At 47.2% G+C, this 16854-nt stretch overlaps 2 protein-coding genes across 2 annotated transcripts; one reads left to right on the top strand and one right to left on the bottom strand.

Moving 5' to 3' along the window:
• Nucleotides 1-2488: 2488 nt before the first annotated feature.
• On the bottom strand, nucleotides 2489-9394 carry LOC149335028 (uncharacterized). Its single transcript, XM_089551737.1, has 2 exons — nucleotides 7498-9394; nucleotides 2489-5090 (listed from the first exon to the last, which is right to left on the bottom strand). Exons 1-2 carry the CDS (start codon nucleotides 8781-8783, stop codon nucleotides 4133-4135), a joined length of 2244 nt encoding a protein of 747 aa, XP_089407863.1. The 5' UTR covers nucleotides 8784-9394; the 3' UTR covers nucleotides 2489-4132.
• A 66-nt stretch (nucleotides 9395-9460) lies between these two features.
• Nucleotides 9461-13317, top strand: LeuRS (Leucyl-tRNA synthetase). Its single transcript, XM_089551736.1, has one exon. It carries the CDS (start codon nucleotides 9690-9692, stop codon nucleotides 13257-13259), a length of 3570 nt encoding a protein of 1189 aa, XP_089407862.1. The 5' UTR covers nucleotides 9461-9689; the 3' UTR covers nucleotides 13260-13317.
• The last annotated feature ends 3537 nt before the right edge of the window (nucleotides 13318-16854 follow it).

Genomic DNA, 16854 nt, shown 5'->3' with positions numbered 1-16854 from the left:
ATTAGGGTATGAGCCGAAATGAATTGCAACTTTTGATGCCAGTAGGATCATGTGATCGCCGCTTCGTAAATAGTGTTATGAGCGGCGCAGGGCAAACATTCGAGCAACTCCGCTCCCTCTGGGAGCATATATAGGAACACTACTTGTTGATGGTGAGCAGTAAGTACCTCCTGGTCTTCTAGAGAGATGCTGGCCAGCCTCACCTCCCACTGCTTCAAGGCCGCATCAGGTGGCTTAAGGTAGTTGGTTTTATGTCCATGTGATATGGGTGAAAGCAGAGGTGTCACCACACCAAGGACATGCATTTATGCATAGCAGTGGGTGAAGGTGATGGAGATTAGGGCATTTGAGGGTCCGAACTTGCCGAGAAGGTAGAATTCTACCTGTGGAAAGGTGTTTGTGAGGTGAGGGGCATAAGCACCTGCTGAGACTGAAGGTTTCTAGGCGTGTGGCATAATGAGTGGATGGGGGTAGAGCTCGGGGTGAGCAGGCCGTGCTCGTCGAGTATAATAGTGAGCTAGGGTATCAGCCCTGATGTTTCCAGCCAAGCCCTCGTGGCCGGGGACCCATGTAATGACATGGTCTTGTTGTAGAGTATGCCCCAGGATGCAGAGAGGTTACCTTGGTACGCGACCGGGTATGTAAGCTTGGCAGGTGGCCTGTGAGTTTGTGAAGATATGTGAGTTCTCGGAATGGGCGTCACCCAGTTTAATGGTGAGGGCAATAGCAATCAATTCAGCCAGGCAGAGGCATTGCTTGTGGGTGGGCATAAGAGGAAAAAAACGCAGGGCGCACTTTGGCTCTCTAAAGTGCTGCAAGGCGAAAGCGTTTCCTGGCGCACTGTTTGTTTTTATTTACCTTTTTCATTTTTTTTTATTTCTGCTCCTTTTCTTGTTTCTACTGTTTTTTATTTTTATTTTCATATCTTATTTTATTTTGTTTTTATTTTTGTTTATTTCCTTATTTTTATTTCTCTTTCTTGACTTTATTCCTTTTATTTTATTTATGAAACCTATGCATTCACTAGATGTGCCTGTATTCATGCTGGAACCTTGAGCCTTCGTGGCGAAGTGGTAGCGTCTCCTCTTCAAATGCCTAATTCCCTGGTTCGATTCCCACCCTCGGCGCAGTTTTTAAGCAGTGACGCTGAAAGGCGGACAAATCTGCCGACGCGTCTGTCGACATTCCTGCCGACGCGTCTGTCAACACTCCTGCCGACGCGTCTGTTGACATTCCTGCCGACGCCTCTGTCGACATTCCTGCCGACGCGTCTGTCGACACGGCTGCCGACACGTCTGCTAACGACAGTATGAGGCATTAAAGGCTTTCGCCTTAATATCCACGTAGATGACTGAGGTGTCCTGTCCGTACTGTTTGTGAAGGTGTCGAAGACGGGTCTGTCTTCCGGCAACTTGAAGTTTGTGGTGCATGTAGCAGGGGATAGGGTCAAGGTGGAGATGGGTGCAGATGGCAGCGGAGGATATGCCTATGAGGATGAGGGTCTGTGAGGCCTGGGTGTCGGCAGGATGGCTCTGCCTGCTAAGGTGGTAAGCAGACTAACGTGATGGAGTTGAGGCCCGCGACACAGAGTTGTTCGAAGGGTTTGGGAATGCCTGGGGCGAGAAGGTGGGCCATGGATGTGCACACTGGAATGCAGAACACAGTCTTGTAGAGGATGTGGATTAGGACGTCAGCCTGATTCAGGGCAGTGAGTTGGTGATATAGGAGGCCACATTGCAGGCGGCTTGTGGCGACGGCCCTGACCAAACGAGTTGAGTCTTGCTCATGCATGCCCTTGCTATGCCCTTCTATGCGGTAAATCATGTGCGCAGTGTTAAAGATGGGTGTGCGGAGTGGTGATAGTGTGGTTGGGTCTGCCATCGAGCTGGATCTAGCAAGTATTCACCAGTGAACAGATATTTTTAGCAGTGAATAAAAGAGAAGTTCATGCTTCGGTTTTTTTCCAAGCTAGTATATTTAGTGGCATGCAGCCTTTGATAACTCAAGGAAACTTGCATACTGCTTCCAAGCACGTTTATCACATGCAAGGCCCACGTTCTACAAGTTCAAAGCTGTGAGCAAATCTAAAATGCATCAGGCAAAGCATGCTGCTGTGAAATTCTGGTCCGATTACATATGTGTGCCAATCTGAAACTGTGCTATACTATAACATAATGTATGGAATCCACTGGGCTCCTCTTGATTTATTTATTTTATGCCTTGAATATAAGAAGCACTGAAGGCCCACTCGGGATATCTAAACAAGTGCAAACACGAACCTTGGGTATATGTCCAGTAGGATGTGCTGCGGATGTCCCCTCAACCCGCACTGACACTCCTACAGGGTGCAGCACTGCTGTGGAGCAATTTTCACACACTCCCAGGCCTGAGTTGGTTAGTCAAGCATCTAACACTAAACGGGCTGGTAACTAAATGACAACAAAAAAGCAATCAGCTTTGTGACCAATGAAAAATCTGACAGACCTGGTTTTTCACGTAACGAAATGCTGATAGCCTTTATTTACCACAAAAGACTTGTTATCACACCTGGTACTGGCTAAATGAACACACAGTTTGAGAAACCAGCTCGTACAAACTTGTATAGAAACACATACAGGCCTTTCCATTTGGTCACATTACAGGGCATGGCGACAGGCAACAAAGCATTTAGCCTTGAGATCAATGACAAAGGTAACAGATCTTGTTTTTACATGAGAAAATGCTGGAGGGCTTTTCCTTCACAATAGGCTTGCTAATGTGCCCTGTGCCAACTAGAATGAACACAGACAAACAAAAAAACCTCACAGGAACTTGCAACAAAAACACATAAGAGGCCTTCGAATTTGGCCGTCAACAAAACAATCTGCTATAGACCCTTTGTAAAGGCCCAAAGTCAGCTTTCCTGCATACCAAAAAACCCTTTTACCATAGCGGCATGGCTCATCCTAGGGGTAGAAGTTGGGTGCCATGGTGAAAGCGCTTTGCAGAGAAGCTGACTTCCAGAGCTTTGCAAAGGGCCCATAACATCAACACTGCAAAATATTGTGAATCAAAGCACATTTAATCAGTGCATAAAGGAAGCGTTTTTGCTCGGTGAAAAGAAGGTTGCAGAGGTCACTGCTAGCTTTGGCACAAACAGCCTTGTATCGCTCAGTATAACTTTACAAGCAATCCAATCACAGCTGAGAATTGTTTGTATGCAAGGAATATGGAATGGGCATACCAAGTGTCACAAGCCCCAAGCAAATGAGGTCTTGAACGCATAAAAGGAAGATTGCATGCTAGTTAACTGCACGTGTCGGAAATATCTTTTTCCCACAGGGCTACCATAGGAACAGTTCTTTGGTGGTTCATTTGCAACGGACACATACTTGACTAGAGTTTAGGCCCGAGTTGAATCCTCGTTGCTTCTGTCTAATAATAAAAAAAGAAAGTAGTTACATCATTGCGAAATTTTTGTCCTGAAACTTAAAATACCAGTAGAAACTGATTGAAACCAGATGCTCCTTGTCTTCCTGTACACTTTCCAAAAAACGAAGAAGCTTATATAAAATGCCTTTTCTGTTCCACAACACTATAGAAATTAGTGCAGTGTGTGTGGACATCACAGTATGAAGTCGTGCCATAGTTTTTGGTTTCCGCAAATGGAACAGTGAAGTCAGATGTAATATGATACACACAGGAGCACAAGTGACCAGCCAGCTCCACCTATAACTAGAGCACCTTGCCAGCACTCTTCTGGACTCGCATCGGAATAGTACACACCCAGACTTTGGCAGTGAATATGCCGAGACTTAAAACAGTTACGTACAGAAAAAGGAGCAACCTGAAGCTAAATATCATTATCACAGCATAGAACTCAATTCAAAGATCTAAAACTAAAATGTCAGAAACAGTGTGATTACTGTTTCTTAAAAGTCTCAGCATCAAATATGGGATGCTGACAAGTAAAAACATATATAGACAACAAGCTACTAGAACTGGTGCTTGCCAGTGAATTAATACACATGTAAAAATAACTACACTAAACTCTAAAAACCTGAACTTCCAGACTTTGAGCATTTTTTAACCATCTTCCAATCGGAACACATCGACAAATAAGTCGACCATTGGCTCTTTTTCTGAGACAAGCTCAATTCGGCTTCAGAACGTCGCTAACTTTAAGGTACTTGGCTATCTGATACCAGCAAGCATCATTCAAGGCATCTATCTGTGTGTGTGGTGCTGGGTAGCACTCGACTTCCCTCCTAACCACATTAGTCAGAACCAGGTAGTTGCAGCGCAAGTTGTATTCTGCGGCAACCAGCAGATTACCTGGGTCGCCTTGGATACCTTCAGCCTGTATTGCAAGTGGGAGGGAGCCTTTGCATCGAAGCCTCTCAAATGCCTCCGCAGAATCCCTCGTAACGTACGAACCCGTAACAAACTGCACAGCCAAGGTCAACGTCTGCATGTTCCGCCTAAGTGCTTCGCAAATGTAGACAGATGCAAAACCATGCGGTGGGTGTGCTCCAATCGTTAGTTCCAAGATAACATGGTTGTCCTCTATTGCAGCAGCTAGTGGGTCTAGGACAATTGAACCTATGACAGCATAATAGCTTGAGACAGTAAGTCTGATCAGAGTTCTGTTGACTGTTATAAGTCGCGCGAGAGGACGCACGACTCCATGCGAAGTCAACCAGTCGAACTCGTCAACGACAAAGAGTAGACTGGACACTGAAGTGTTCATGGTTAGGGCTTCAGCGATCAAGGCTATTGGGACGGAGGGTTCCTTGTGTCTGTCCAGGTTGAGCTGCAGGGTCTTGATGCGACTGCTGGAAGCCAGGGTTATGCTCAGCATCTGCCAGATGCGGGAATGCCGGATCCAGGATGTGACCACAAGATTCTGGACGGTCGTGCTCTCAGAGAGGGCGTCAAACAACTCGGGCCCCACAGTGTCGATGAGCCCATCATCGAGCAGATGCAGCTCCACCAGTCCATTGTGCGGCTCCCTCAGAGCCCTGATGAGAATCGGAAACTCTCCTGTGCTCCACTCGGCCACAACGCGATGGCTGCACCCAGACTCGAACAGCATGTTGGCCAGCACTTCCCTGGAAATGGAAAAAACATGCCACTTTGGAACAGCAAGCTTCACAAGTGTACTTTCATGTGCTCGTTCATTTTATTTACCCTCTTGACAACTTACTTTTACATAATCATCACCACACGCTGGGGTAACTGAACTGCTGGACACAACAATCTGTATTTACACACACAATGGCACAAATCGGTCCCTTGCAAGAAATAATACAGTTTGCACCAATGTTATTGCAGCTGCCATCTTTGTGCCCAGAAAGTGTGGAGAGAGCATGGGCACTTTCCTAAAGTGCTTATCGTCAACCGGTTGCTGCTTGCACTGTGGAAGCTACCTCGCGTTGTTGCCCAAAGATGCCATTCATGATGTCACATGCAAACTAGCTATACCTATACATAGCTTGCATGTGACGTCATGTCAGCGAGATCACTGCTACGGCGGCCATGTTTACGAACAGCTTAGATGTCACGCATGCTTCGAGATGTGGATAAACACAGGTGTTTTGCGCTGCGACTGGCTCCTCTGCGCTTTTTGCGTGGAAAGGCCTTCTGAAAGGCCTTCTCTTCCGAATTTGCAGACTTTTCACGAGGGCTACAAATCGCAACTGATCATATTAGCACATGTTTGGTGCGAGGAAAAGGTGCGAGAACATCGGCCCCTCACTGTCACAGAGAAGAGTGCGGGCGTTAGCCTGTTTGCAGACATTACACGGAATCATTATCATCTACTTTCAATCCTTGTTTGAAAACGCATGAAACTTTATAATCATAGATTTTCTTCGTTAGCGTGTAGGTGAGAGCTTGTTAAAGCTAAAGGAAGACGAAGTCATACTTTAGAGGTGAATGCAAAATTTTTCTTTACATTTAAGCTCTATGAGCTGAGTGAACTTATCTCGAGGCAATAATGTAGCACTACCAGTAAATGTTAGTTCCTTATCTGCTGCCGGCACAGCTTACAGAAATATTGATTTCTGTCGTCCAGTGTGGCGACATAAAAAAGATTGGAGCATGGCAAGGGTGCCTTCACACAGAACTACGCATCGAGACAGCCTATGCACTGCTTGATCAGTGGAACCACTGTGTTAGCCTCGGAATGCTGTTTCTGGGCTTCAGCTGGAATTATGCGAAATCTTCGTTCTTGGCGCTGTACTCAAGGAGGCCCAGTAGGGATTTGTCTCCTTAGGTGGTCACCATTTCAGCATTCAGGATAATAAGTGACACTTTCCTTGTTTCGCCATTATCACACTCGACAATCAAAACTGTGAACTTACCTTCTATGAAGTGCGCACCACAAACTCAATTGTAGCAGATGTTGCGGTCAACGTTGGCACGCTCGATGCATGCTACTCTCAAGCTCCATAGCTATGTTCAGCACGCGTTCTTTTGCTCATATTGCGAGGAAGTTTGTGTTTGTCGATATTTCCTACCGCGGCTACCGCTGCATTTGGACTGCAGAAATATCGTGCAAACTGCCATACTGAAACAACAAGGAATACATACTGCGGGAGCTAGTGGATCATATACAGGGTGTTTCACCTAAGACTTTCTGCAATTTTTAAAAATAAGCTATTTGAATTAGATGCGCGCTTTTTCTGGCATAGCACTGTCAGTGGTGTAGCACATCATAATGCAGCTAAGACGTGCTAACTAGCAGGCTTGTTAACCAATATTTAATAGTTAACTTTTAAACTATTACCGTTGGGCTCCTTAATTATTGAGAGGCATGCAGTCCACCGAAAGTAATGTCCATATCCGTTTTTAGAATTTCGAGAACGCGATTATCCTCGGCGCTGTGGCCCAACAAATTTCACCTACATCGCGCCAAAATACATGCGGTTTGAGAAGCTTGCAGGCAAAGCAACCTCTCCAGTGAGCCTAACTCGTCGAAATAGCCAAAATTTGTTGGGCCACAGCGCCGAGGATAATCGCGTTCTCGAAATTCTAAAAACGGATATGGACATTACTTACGGTGGGCTACATGCCTCTCAATAATTAAGGAGCCCGACGGTAATAGTTTAAAAGTTTACTATTAAATATTGGTTAACAAGCCTGCTAGTTAGCACGTCTTAGCTGCATTATGATGTACTACACCACTGACAATGCTATGCCATAAAAAGCGCGCATCTAATTCAAATAGCTTATTTTTAAAAATTGCAGAAAGTCTTAGGTGAAACACCCTGTATATGGCGGAAGCGTATCCAAAGATATCTTTCGCTGACGTCAGTGCAAGCTATGCATATAATATTCAAATCAACAGATCCATACACCCATGGAGCCCCTTCCCCCATTTCAGAATACAAGTTTTAGCCTTGTTTAACATGGCTACTGTTTTGTTTGTTTGCTTTATTTAAAAATTCTAACACTCTATTTCTTTCAGATCAGTTACAACACACAATCAATAGACTTGCAATGAGAATTTCCTACCTGTCATCGAGATCGGAGTAAGCTTTCGCAAAAGCAAGCCGCTTGAGCGTGCTGTTCTCGGCGAGTGCAGAGTAGAGGTTCTTCACATCACGGAGGTCTATACGCTCCGATGCTGTCATGTCCAGGCACTCCAGTGTTGAGTTAACGAGAAGCACGTCTGCCAACACTCCAAGCAAGGCACTTCTGATGCGCGATTGTGAAAATTTCAGCGTAGTCAGGCCGGTGTTTTTTTCAAGACTGTTCCCCAGTGCTACAATCTCCTCTTCGATTAGTGGTGATGTTATGTGGAGACATTTCAGAGTGCTGTTTGTTTCGAGTGCCTCAAGCACCGGAGTGAGCCGGAAAAGAGCAAACCGTACTACACCAATGCTAAGTTCAACCAGGGACGTATTGTTTCTCAGGGCGTAAGCCACTTCGTACCAACTGCAGTGTATGTCAGGAGCTACATGAAGTGTAAGCTTGGTCAGCGTCTGGGTCGACCCGAGAAGCTTGGCTATTTTGCCCAAGCCGGGCCTGGTCACACTACACCCGTACAACACCAGCTCTTGCAGCGTTTCGGTTTGCGACACGGCGTCCATTGCGACTTCCTCGCCCCCGGAAGGAAACAACGGACCCCGAAGCTCCAGCCTCGTCAGGGTTCGAGCGCTACGCCCGATCAAGTCACAGGCAGCAGGGAGCGAACTTGGGCCGAGACAAAAGGCGGTAAAGGTGAGGCAAAGGCTTTCGACGGTGCGCAGTGCATCGAACGCCTTGGCAAGACTTTGCTCTTTCCGCCTGCCCGCACTTGTCAAGCTCACGTGTCGCAGGTGGTTTGAACCGCGCTGCATCGCCTTGACCAGAAGCCACGCGGGCAGCTTCTTGCTCAAGCTGAAGTGCTCGACGCAACGGTGGTGACCCAGAAGCCAGACAAGTTGCCTAGCGGCATTCTTCATGATGGGTGCCTTAGAGAAATTAGTCCCCTTCAGCGGCAGCGACTGTATTGCCATTCTACCAGGCTCGTATTCGCATAGCTGCAGGTTGATGCAGTTCAGTATGGCGTTCCAGTGCGGCAGGTCCTCTCTGAGCCGGCAGTAGCGCTGCTGTGTTCCTGCCGTGCGAAGTGACAAAGTGGTATGACATGCGTCCATTTGACAGTTGTCATTCTCCTCAGTGGGCTCGGCCATGCCAAGCTCAAAAAGGCAAGGTGCATAATGACCCTCAGCAGGCTCCGGTGGCGTTCTGCAGGGGCGCTTTCCACCTGCTTTATCCTTTCGGTTGGAAGCGTCAGGTCTTTTACGGGATGCCATGCTTTGCTGACGTGCGCTATTCGAAAGCTTTGAAACAAGCGCGCAGCGCGATTCAACCAGACACGAGCTGCGGCAACTGGCAGCAACACTCCTCGGGTCGGGTACGGCTCGACGCGCGTATTACAAGCGTTGCACTGCTGCTTGGGGTGATCAGAGGTTTAGGCCTCGGGACTAAAAGGCTGCACGTTTGAAGCCGTCTCGAAGACAGTGCTGATGAAAGGCATAGGGCCGGGCGTCCATGTGCCAACACGTGGACCGCGGCCAGAAAAACTTCGCTGTTCGTCTGCGAACCTCATGCGAAACTCTGAGCGTGACTACAACGCTTTGCAGCAAGCAAAGCTGACAGCTATTTCGGCAACCGGACCGACATGTCAACTTGCTTCTCTTACCATGAACATGAAACGGGGTATAAGCAACAGGAACAAAGACAACAAACAAGAGCCGTACTGTCATGTACTGTCATGGAGGTGTACTGTACTTGCTTTGGCTGCTTTGACTTCAAAAAAGGCGCTTGCCAGACAGAAACGCTGAAACCGCTGTGCAAAATTAACACTAAAAACCTGAACTACTTTCTAACAATAGGCTTTACAGAATATTATTGCTTAAAATTATTGCTTGTTTTAGGTCTTAGAAGTTCACATTATCAGGTTTTTTTTTTTCGCAGTCAGCAAGAGCAGTTCCGGTTCTTATGCTCACGTTCGTAAGTTTTGCTTTTGCTTGTATTGTTTTGCGTTGTCAGGAGTTTGCGGCCTTACACGTGGGGCTGACGAGATCATTTTCATATGTTGAATGAAACACTGATGTGTGGTGCGGCCTGCGCCTTTTTCTTGTGAGTAGTGGCGATTTTGGTCTCGTTGTGCCGTGAGCGAAATTTAGTTGACGCAATAACCTGTGCGAAGTGGCAACATGGCATCTGCCGGCGAGAGGAAAGGAACTTTCAAAGTACGTGCTCTTCAAGAAATCGAAGCCAATGTGCAGTCAAAATGGGAGGCCGAGAAGGTATTTGAGGTCGACGCAGGCAATGACGGCAGCGGGAACGGAAAGTTTTTCGTCACATTTCCCTATCCGTATGTCAATGGGCGTCTTCATCTGGGTCACTCATTCTCGCTCTCAAAGTGCGAATTCGCCGTCGGCTACCAGCGCCTGCTTGGCAAGAAATGTCTGTTCCCTTTCGGTTTCCACGCCACTGGAATGCCAATCAAAGCGTGTGCCGACAAGTTGGCGAGAGAGATGGAAGAATTCGGCTGCCCTCCCGTCTTCCCCGACGACGCTCCCGAAGACGATGCCAAAGAGCTCGACGCTGGCGACTCGGCCGAGGCCGCAGTAAAGAGCAAAGCGAAAGGCAAGAAGAGCAAGGCGGCCGCCAAGACTGTGGCAGCGAAGTACCAGTGGCAGATCATGCAGTCTCTGGGGCTGCCGGATGACGAGATCGTCAAGTTTGCCGATGCCGGCTACTGGCTGCACTACTTCCCGCCCATAATCCGCGAGGATCTCAAGAGGATGGGTCTCAAGGCGGACTGGCGGCGTTCGTTCGTGACCACGGACGTTAACCCGTTTTACGACTCGTTTGTCCGTTGGCAGTTCCTTCGTCTCAAAGAGCGGCAGCGCATCAAGTTCGGGAAACGGTACACCATCTTCTCACCTAAGGTGAACCAACCATGCATGGATCACGACCGAAGTGCCGGTGAAGGCGTCGGACCGCAAGAGTACACGCTCGTGAAGATGAAGGCAGTCGAACCCTTCCCAGCAGCGCTGAAGACCCTGCAGGGCCGCAGTCTGTTTCTGGTTGCTGCCACACTGAGACCGGAGACTATGTATGGGCAGACCAACTGCTGGGTCCGGCCTGACATGGACTACGTCGCATTCGAGCTGAAGAATGGGGATGTCTTTGTTTGCACATATCGAGCTGCCCTCAATATGAGCTACCAGGACTTCACGGCGGAAACTGGCAAAGTCAAGGTTCTCCTTAATCTTAAGGGGCAGAACCTTATTGGTCTTGGCCTGTCATCACCGCTGACGTGCCACAAGGTCATCTATGCACTTCCCATGCTTACTATCAAGGAAGACAAAGGTACCGGAGTGGTGACTTCGGTACCGTCAGACTCACCAGATGACTTCGCTGCATTGCGGGATCTCAAAAACAAAGATGCTCTGCGACAAAAATACGCTGTTGAAGACAGCATGGTACTGCCATTTGAGCCTGTTCCCATTTTAGAGGTGCCTGGCTATGGATCGCTGTGTGCTGCTGCCGTTTGTGACGAGCTGAAAATTCAGAGTCAGAATGACCGAGACAAGCTTCAGGAAGCAAAGGAGCGAGTTTACCTTAAGGGCTTCTATGAAGGAGTGCTGTTAGTTGGACCGTACAAGGGAAAGAAGATTCAGGATGTCAAGAAAGAAATCCAGAAAGGCATGGTCGATGATGGAAAAGCTGTTGTCTACATGGAGCCCGAGAAAAAAGTTATCGCTCGTTCTGGTGATGAGTGCGTTGTAGCGCTGTGCGACCAGTGGTACCTTGACTATGGTGACCCCAAGTGGAAAGACATGGCAAGAACTGCATTGTCCAAGATGGAGACGTACTCGGAGGAAGTCCGCAAGAACTTTCAGGCCACTCTGGACTGGCTTTGCGAACATGCATGCTCCAGAACATATGGGCTTGGAACAAAGCTGCCTTGGGATGAGTCGTGGCTGATAGAGTCGCTGTCAGACTCCACAATCTACATGGCCTATTACACCATCGCCCACTACCTTCAAGGAGGCAACCTCATGGGAACATCGAGTTGCCCTCCCTACTTTATCAAGCCTGAAGACATGACACCAGAAGCCTGGGATTATGTCTTCCTCAACATTGCTAGCAAAGCCAAGCTCCAGAAGAAAGAAGCTCTTGATGCCATGAAAAAAGAGTTCGAATTCTGGTATCCCATGGATCTCCGTTGCTCTGGTAAAGACTTGATACCTAACCACCTGTCCTACTGCATTTTTAACCATTGTGCCATGTGGCCTGAAGAGCCTCAAAAGTGGGTTCTTGGGATGCGAGCGAATGGCCACCTGTTGCTCAACTCGGAGAAGATGTCAAAATCTACGGGGAACTTCCTCACCCTGGCAGATGCATTGGACAAGTTTTCGGCTGACGGAATGCGGCTGGCACTTGCAGATGCTGGGGATGGCATCGAAGACGCAAACTTTGTTGAGACGATGGCAGACGCCGGAATTCTGCGATTGTACACTTTCCTGGAATGGGTCAAAGAGATGCTCGCATCGCTGTCTTCATTGCGGACGGGGCCAGTCGACAGCTATGTAGACAGAGCTTTCGAAGCTGACATGAGCCATGGAGTCAGGGTAACCAAGGAACACTATGACCAGATGATGTTCAAGGAGGCCCTCAGAACTGGCTTTTTTGAGTTCCAAGCTGCCAGAGATAAGTACCGCGAGCTGTGTGTGTTGAAGGGAATGCATCGGGACCTGGTTCTAAAGTTCATTGAAACTCAAGCTGTCATCCTGAGCCCTATCTGCCCTCACATCTGTGAGCACGTGTGGTCTCTGCTCGGGAAGACGACAAGCATAATGCACACCAGGTGGCCGATCGTCCCTGCTCCTGATGAAGTGCTCCTGAAGTCCTCGCAGTACCTGATGGATGCCGTGCACGACTTCCGGCTACGGCTCAAGGCCTTCCGCGTTGCCGGCAGCAAGTGCAGCAAAAAGAAAGACCTGTCGATGCATCCTCCTGGGCCACAGATGGTCCGTGCCACCATCTGGGTGGCCAAGACCTTTCCGCCGTGGCAGCTGACCATATTGACCACACTCAAGGAGCTCTTCCAGAAGCACAACGGTCTTCCTGACAACAAAGTCATTTCCATACAGCTGAAGGACAAACCTGAACTGAAGAAGCACATGAAAAAGGTCATGCCGTTTGCACAGGCCGTGCGCGAAAAGGTCGAGAAGATGGGGATCGACGCACTCAACGTGACCCTTGACTTTGATGAGCGTGAGGTGCTTTTGGAAAACTTGAGGTACATCCTGAACACCTTGGAAGTGGATGATGCTGAGGTCAAGTACAGTGATGACCCAGAGGCTGAGGAGGTCATTCGTGAAGAGTGCTGCCCAGGCCAGCCACGTGCCGTCTTCTGCAGCGACACTTTTGTCAACGTGCGGTGCATCAACCAGCAGCCTTCGTCCGGTTGCTTTGAGGCCCTGGTTCCGGTACTGGACGGGGACAGTGCAGCCAAAGTTTTGGCTCGACTGGAAAGGATGGGCGGCCATGCCACTTTCGAAGGAGCCGATGTGAAGCTTATGAGGTATGAAGATCCAGACTCAGGGCCGCGCAAGATTCCTACCCTTGGCTGTGGGGAAGTGGGCAAAGTTGCCATCCCTGCGCGGGCCATCTTTCGAATCAAGGCTGACAAGAGCGGTGTAGAACTTGAACTTGATGGCACTAGAGTTAATGTGGGAAGCCAAGTGTCGTATATTGTTGTGCCTTGAGCAGCAACAGGAGGTGGCTAAGGAATTATTTAATAAAATTGTTTCTGCTCACACGCCAGCAAGTCTGTTGAGGACTATTGATTGCAGCATGCCTTTTCACACCTTGCGCGACTGTCATTGCTTTGTTGTCATATAGTCGTCAAGCCTTGGTAAACAAGGAAAGATCATAGATAAAATCAATGAGTTATAGAGAAAGCTTCTATACTTGTGTAGGACCATGAAAAGCAGCAAAAGACAGTAAATTGACTTATTTGCAGTTGTTGCAATTGACCACTACAACCCCTTTGAGCCGCCGCGGTGGCCCAGTGGTTATGGTGCTCGGCTGCTGACCCGAAATACGCGGGTTCGATCCCGGCCGCGACGGTTGAATTTCTATGGGGGAGAAATTCTAGAGGCCCGTGTACTGTGCGATGTCAGTGCACGTTAAAGAACCCCAGGTGGTCGAAATTTCCGGAGCCCTTCACTACGGCGTCTCTCAAAGCCTTAGTCGCTTTGGGACGTTAAACCCCATAAACAAACAAACAAACAACCCCTTTGAGTCTACAGCTCAAACAGATGTAGCTATGTCACCTTTGCTGGCATACACACACATAGTGTACTTTTTTAATTGGCCAGAATTATTTTGCAGTCATTAATTCCAGTTGCCCTTGTTAGTCCATAATTGCTCAGCAACTGGTCGTTGAATGATTTTGGAGGTAACTACAAGCATTTTGCCAGTCATTTCGTTCACAGTACTTCCGAAAGAAATCTGGATTTAGGCAACCATGAATTTGAAGAAAAGATGTCTGCCATAATTCCTGCCAAATGGTTAATGTATTTGCATTTCATTTACACTGCACTTGTGCACACCTCAGAAGCCTCTAGGTTTTGTCATGAAAATCTGGTGCACCCGAAGATATGATGTTCAGACACATGCTTTGTAATAACCGTACTTTGATGTTTATATTGCTCTAGTCTGACTGAGGCCAGTGTGGGCAGAAACAAAATGAGCTGCATATTTGAGCCAGTACTGCTTTGCCTGCTTTGACACATGAATATATTCACTACGAAGGTTCCAGGTTAGATGCATCAACACAACAGCCTATGACTAGTTGCATTGTTTAAATAATTGGGATGCTGTCCACATGTTCAGAGATGTTTGCACAGGTAAAACTACTGCATCACGACAGAAACATTGCACATTCCCGATGCAGCGTGATGGCGTTTCCAATGAGAGTTGTAATAATCCCACCCCTCAGGAGAATCCCATTCTGTGTTGACACCCCTTCACTGTCATTATTGTCATTCTGGTAACAGCAGTCTTTGTCACTGTTTGTATTGGAGCAGGTTACATACGGGTGTCGATTTGCACTCAAAGCCACACATGGGTTTTAAATGCCACCCTTCATTTTCAAGTAAAAGCTGATTTTTCTCTGAAAATGCACAACACCACAAAATAAATAAATTCATTTTAAAAAAAATCCCCTGTGCCCCTTGGTTTCTGTGGCTGTTGGCTTCTGTCATATTTATAACGAGCCCCTCATTCCCCTTCCCTTGTTTGCTTAATTGCTTAGCGAGGGCCTCGGTTCTGGCAGCCTTGACGCCATAGGAAGCATAAGAGGGTTCTCACGCAGCTTCCACCCGCTCCGTTCGATGACGTTCTACGTCACACCTGCGGTAACTCAGGACGTTCTACGTCCGCCGCTTATGAACGTGGGTGGCGCTGATGAACACTCTCAAGGTTAGGTTACTTGTAAACATAAATACCCCCGAAAGCAGAAGAATTGACAGCCATCGCCGTAGCTCAGAGGTAGAGCACCGGACGCGTAATTCGGAGGTCGTGGGATCGGATCCCACCGGCGGTATGTGGTTGTTTTTTCTTCTGCTTTTCTAATCAATTAGCATTAAGTGATAACATATTCAGTAATATTCTAAATTGATCAACACCACAAAATAAATAAATTAATTAAAAAAAAAAATCCCCTGTGCCCCTTGGTTTCTGTGGCTGTTGGCTTCTGTCATATTTATAACGAGCCCCTCATTCCCCTTCCCTTGTTTGCTTAATCACCTATACAATGTTGATTCTCCGGTTCACAGAACTGAAGACACTACAATAAAAATGTGTACATATCTAGTGCTTATTCAACAGAGGGGCCATCGATCAAATGGGGGATCTTGAACCTTTGTTAATGCTCTTTTTCATGAGGCAGAGGAAATTGATTGAAAAGGGCGATTTTCGCACTGTACAAATAAAGGCAGGCCAGTCTTGCTCAGACACAGGATTGTCCTGTAATAGTTTGGAAACGTACGCGAGGAAAAATTTGCAATAGATTAGGAAAAAAAAAGATATATTTCAATTGGTAAACAATTTTCTAGCGGAATTTGCAATTTCCATGTTATGAAAGAATGAGCAAAAAAATAGAGCAGCTTGTCTAGCAGAAAAACAAACTGTTATGGCAAACTGTCTTGTGCTGCAAAAAATGCCATAAAAAAACTAACTATAAAAAACTATGGAAATTTTTTCTGAATAATTCGGTTTGTACCCAAATTTGAGCTTGAAAGATATCGCCCAATTTCTGCCCACCGAATTCAGGAAACACTAAAACTTGAAAACAAAGGGCACTTGTTATGAAAGAGAGAAGGGGTTCTATTAAAATTTATCACGTAGGATTGCCAAAATATGTCTACCACGCAAGCTCTTTCGCACTCTGGGATTCTGCTGATTCAAGACTGAATCAGCAGAATCCCATAACCATTGCAAACCAGTGGACAATTGGGTGAGTTTGACAGTACTTGATCTGAGCAGCAGCACAAAACACGTATACACACGCGACAACGAAGAAAAAAAATGGTGCCTCTAACTTTTATGTATTTGCACACTGCTGTTCTGTACTACAGTAAAACCTCGTTAATACATACCCGCTTGCCAAGTAGCTGTAGCTAAAGCGTCGTTGTGAGAATTCCCCTGCTTAGCCACCATTTAAACCCATGTATTGGCTGACTGCTTAAGGCATAGTGGCTCATGCAATGCCTACTGCTTAATGCGTACTTGCTGTCGCAGTTTGGCAGGCACCGTGCTGTGATGCAAAATGTTTTCGAAAAGCATCATCAGCGTGCGAACCACCGGCAATACAACATTGCAGCCATTTCAGCTATTTCGGCCATGTTCCGCGAATGCGACGATGTGCGACAACTTGAAAACAGAATATTTCAGCCCTACTATGGCGGAAGCTGCTCAAGCAATGGCGGTTATGAGGGCGTTCACCAAGGAGATGGGCCTAATGGTAAAGCTTCTCCCAGTCTCGCCAGTTTTGAGACTGCTATCGTCGTCGCACAGCCGCCATGGCAGCAAACAAATAAAGTGCATATACATACGTGTATTTGTGGAAAATTTAGTGTGCCTGAATTTTCTTTCGGATCGTGAATAATGGCAAATTTGTACTAGTCTGGTAAGCTGTACTGTCGGATAGCACATACTTTTCCCGCGTCCTCGTCAACTATGTATTAATGGGGTTTTACTGTACTGCCAAGCTGGCCATAACCACTAATCCACCGTAGCTTGGCTAAACTAGCATAATGATACTTTGGTACTGTATAGTCAGATACAATTTTAAGT

Source organism: Amblyomma mixtum, chromosome 7, assembly GCF_055824585.1.
Source record: "Amblyomma mixtum isolate Tamu chromosome 7, ASM5582458v1, whole genome shotgun sequence".
In the NCBI taxonomy this organism is placed as follows: Eukaryota; Metazoa; Arthropoda; class Arachnida; order Ixodida; family Ixodidae; genus Amblyomma; species Amblyomma mixtum.
Note: the sequence above shows the minus strand (reverse complement) of the source record. Positions and strands in the feature narration are given on the sequence as shown.

Bases quoted from the DNA above. Each gene is read 5' to 3' on its own strand.
- LOC149335028 (XM_089551737.1), bottom strand. From the start codon at position 8,783: ATGGCATCCCGTAAAAGACCTGACGCTTCCAACCGAAAGGATAAAGCA. The intron at 5,091-7,497 runs GTAGGAAATTCT...TTCCATTTCCAG, and splicing joins TACTCCGATCTCGATGACAG to GGAAGTGCTGGCCAACATGC.
- LeuRS (XM_089551736.1), top strand. From the start codon at position 9,690: ATGGCATCTGCCGGCGAGAGGAAAGGAACTTTCAAAGTACGTGCTCTT.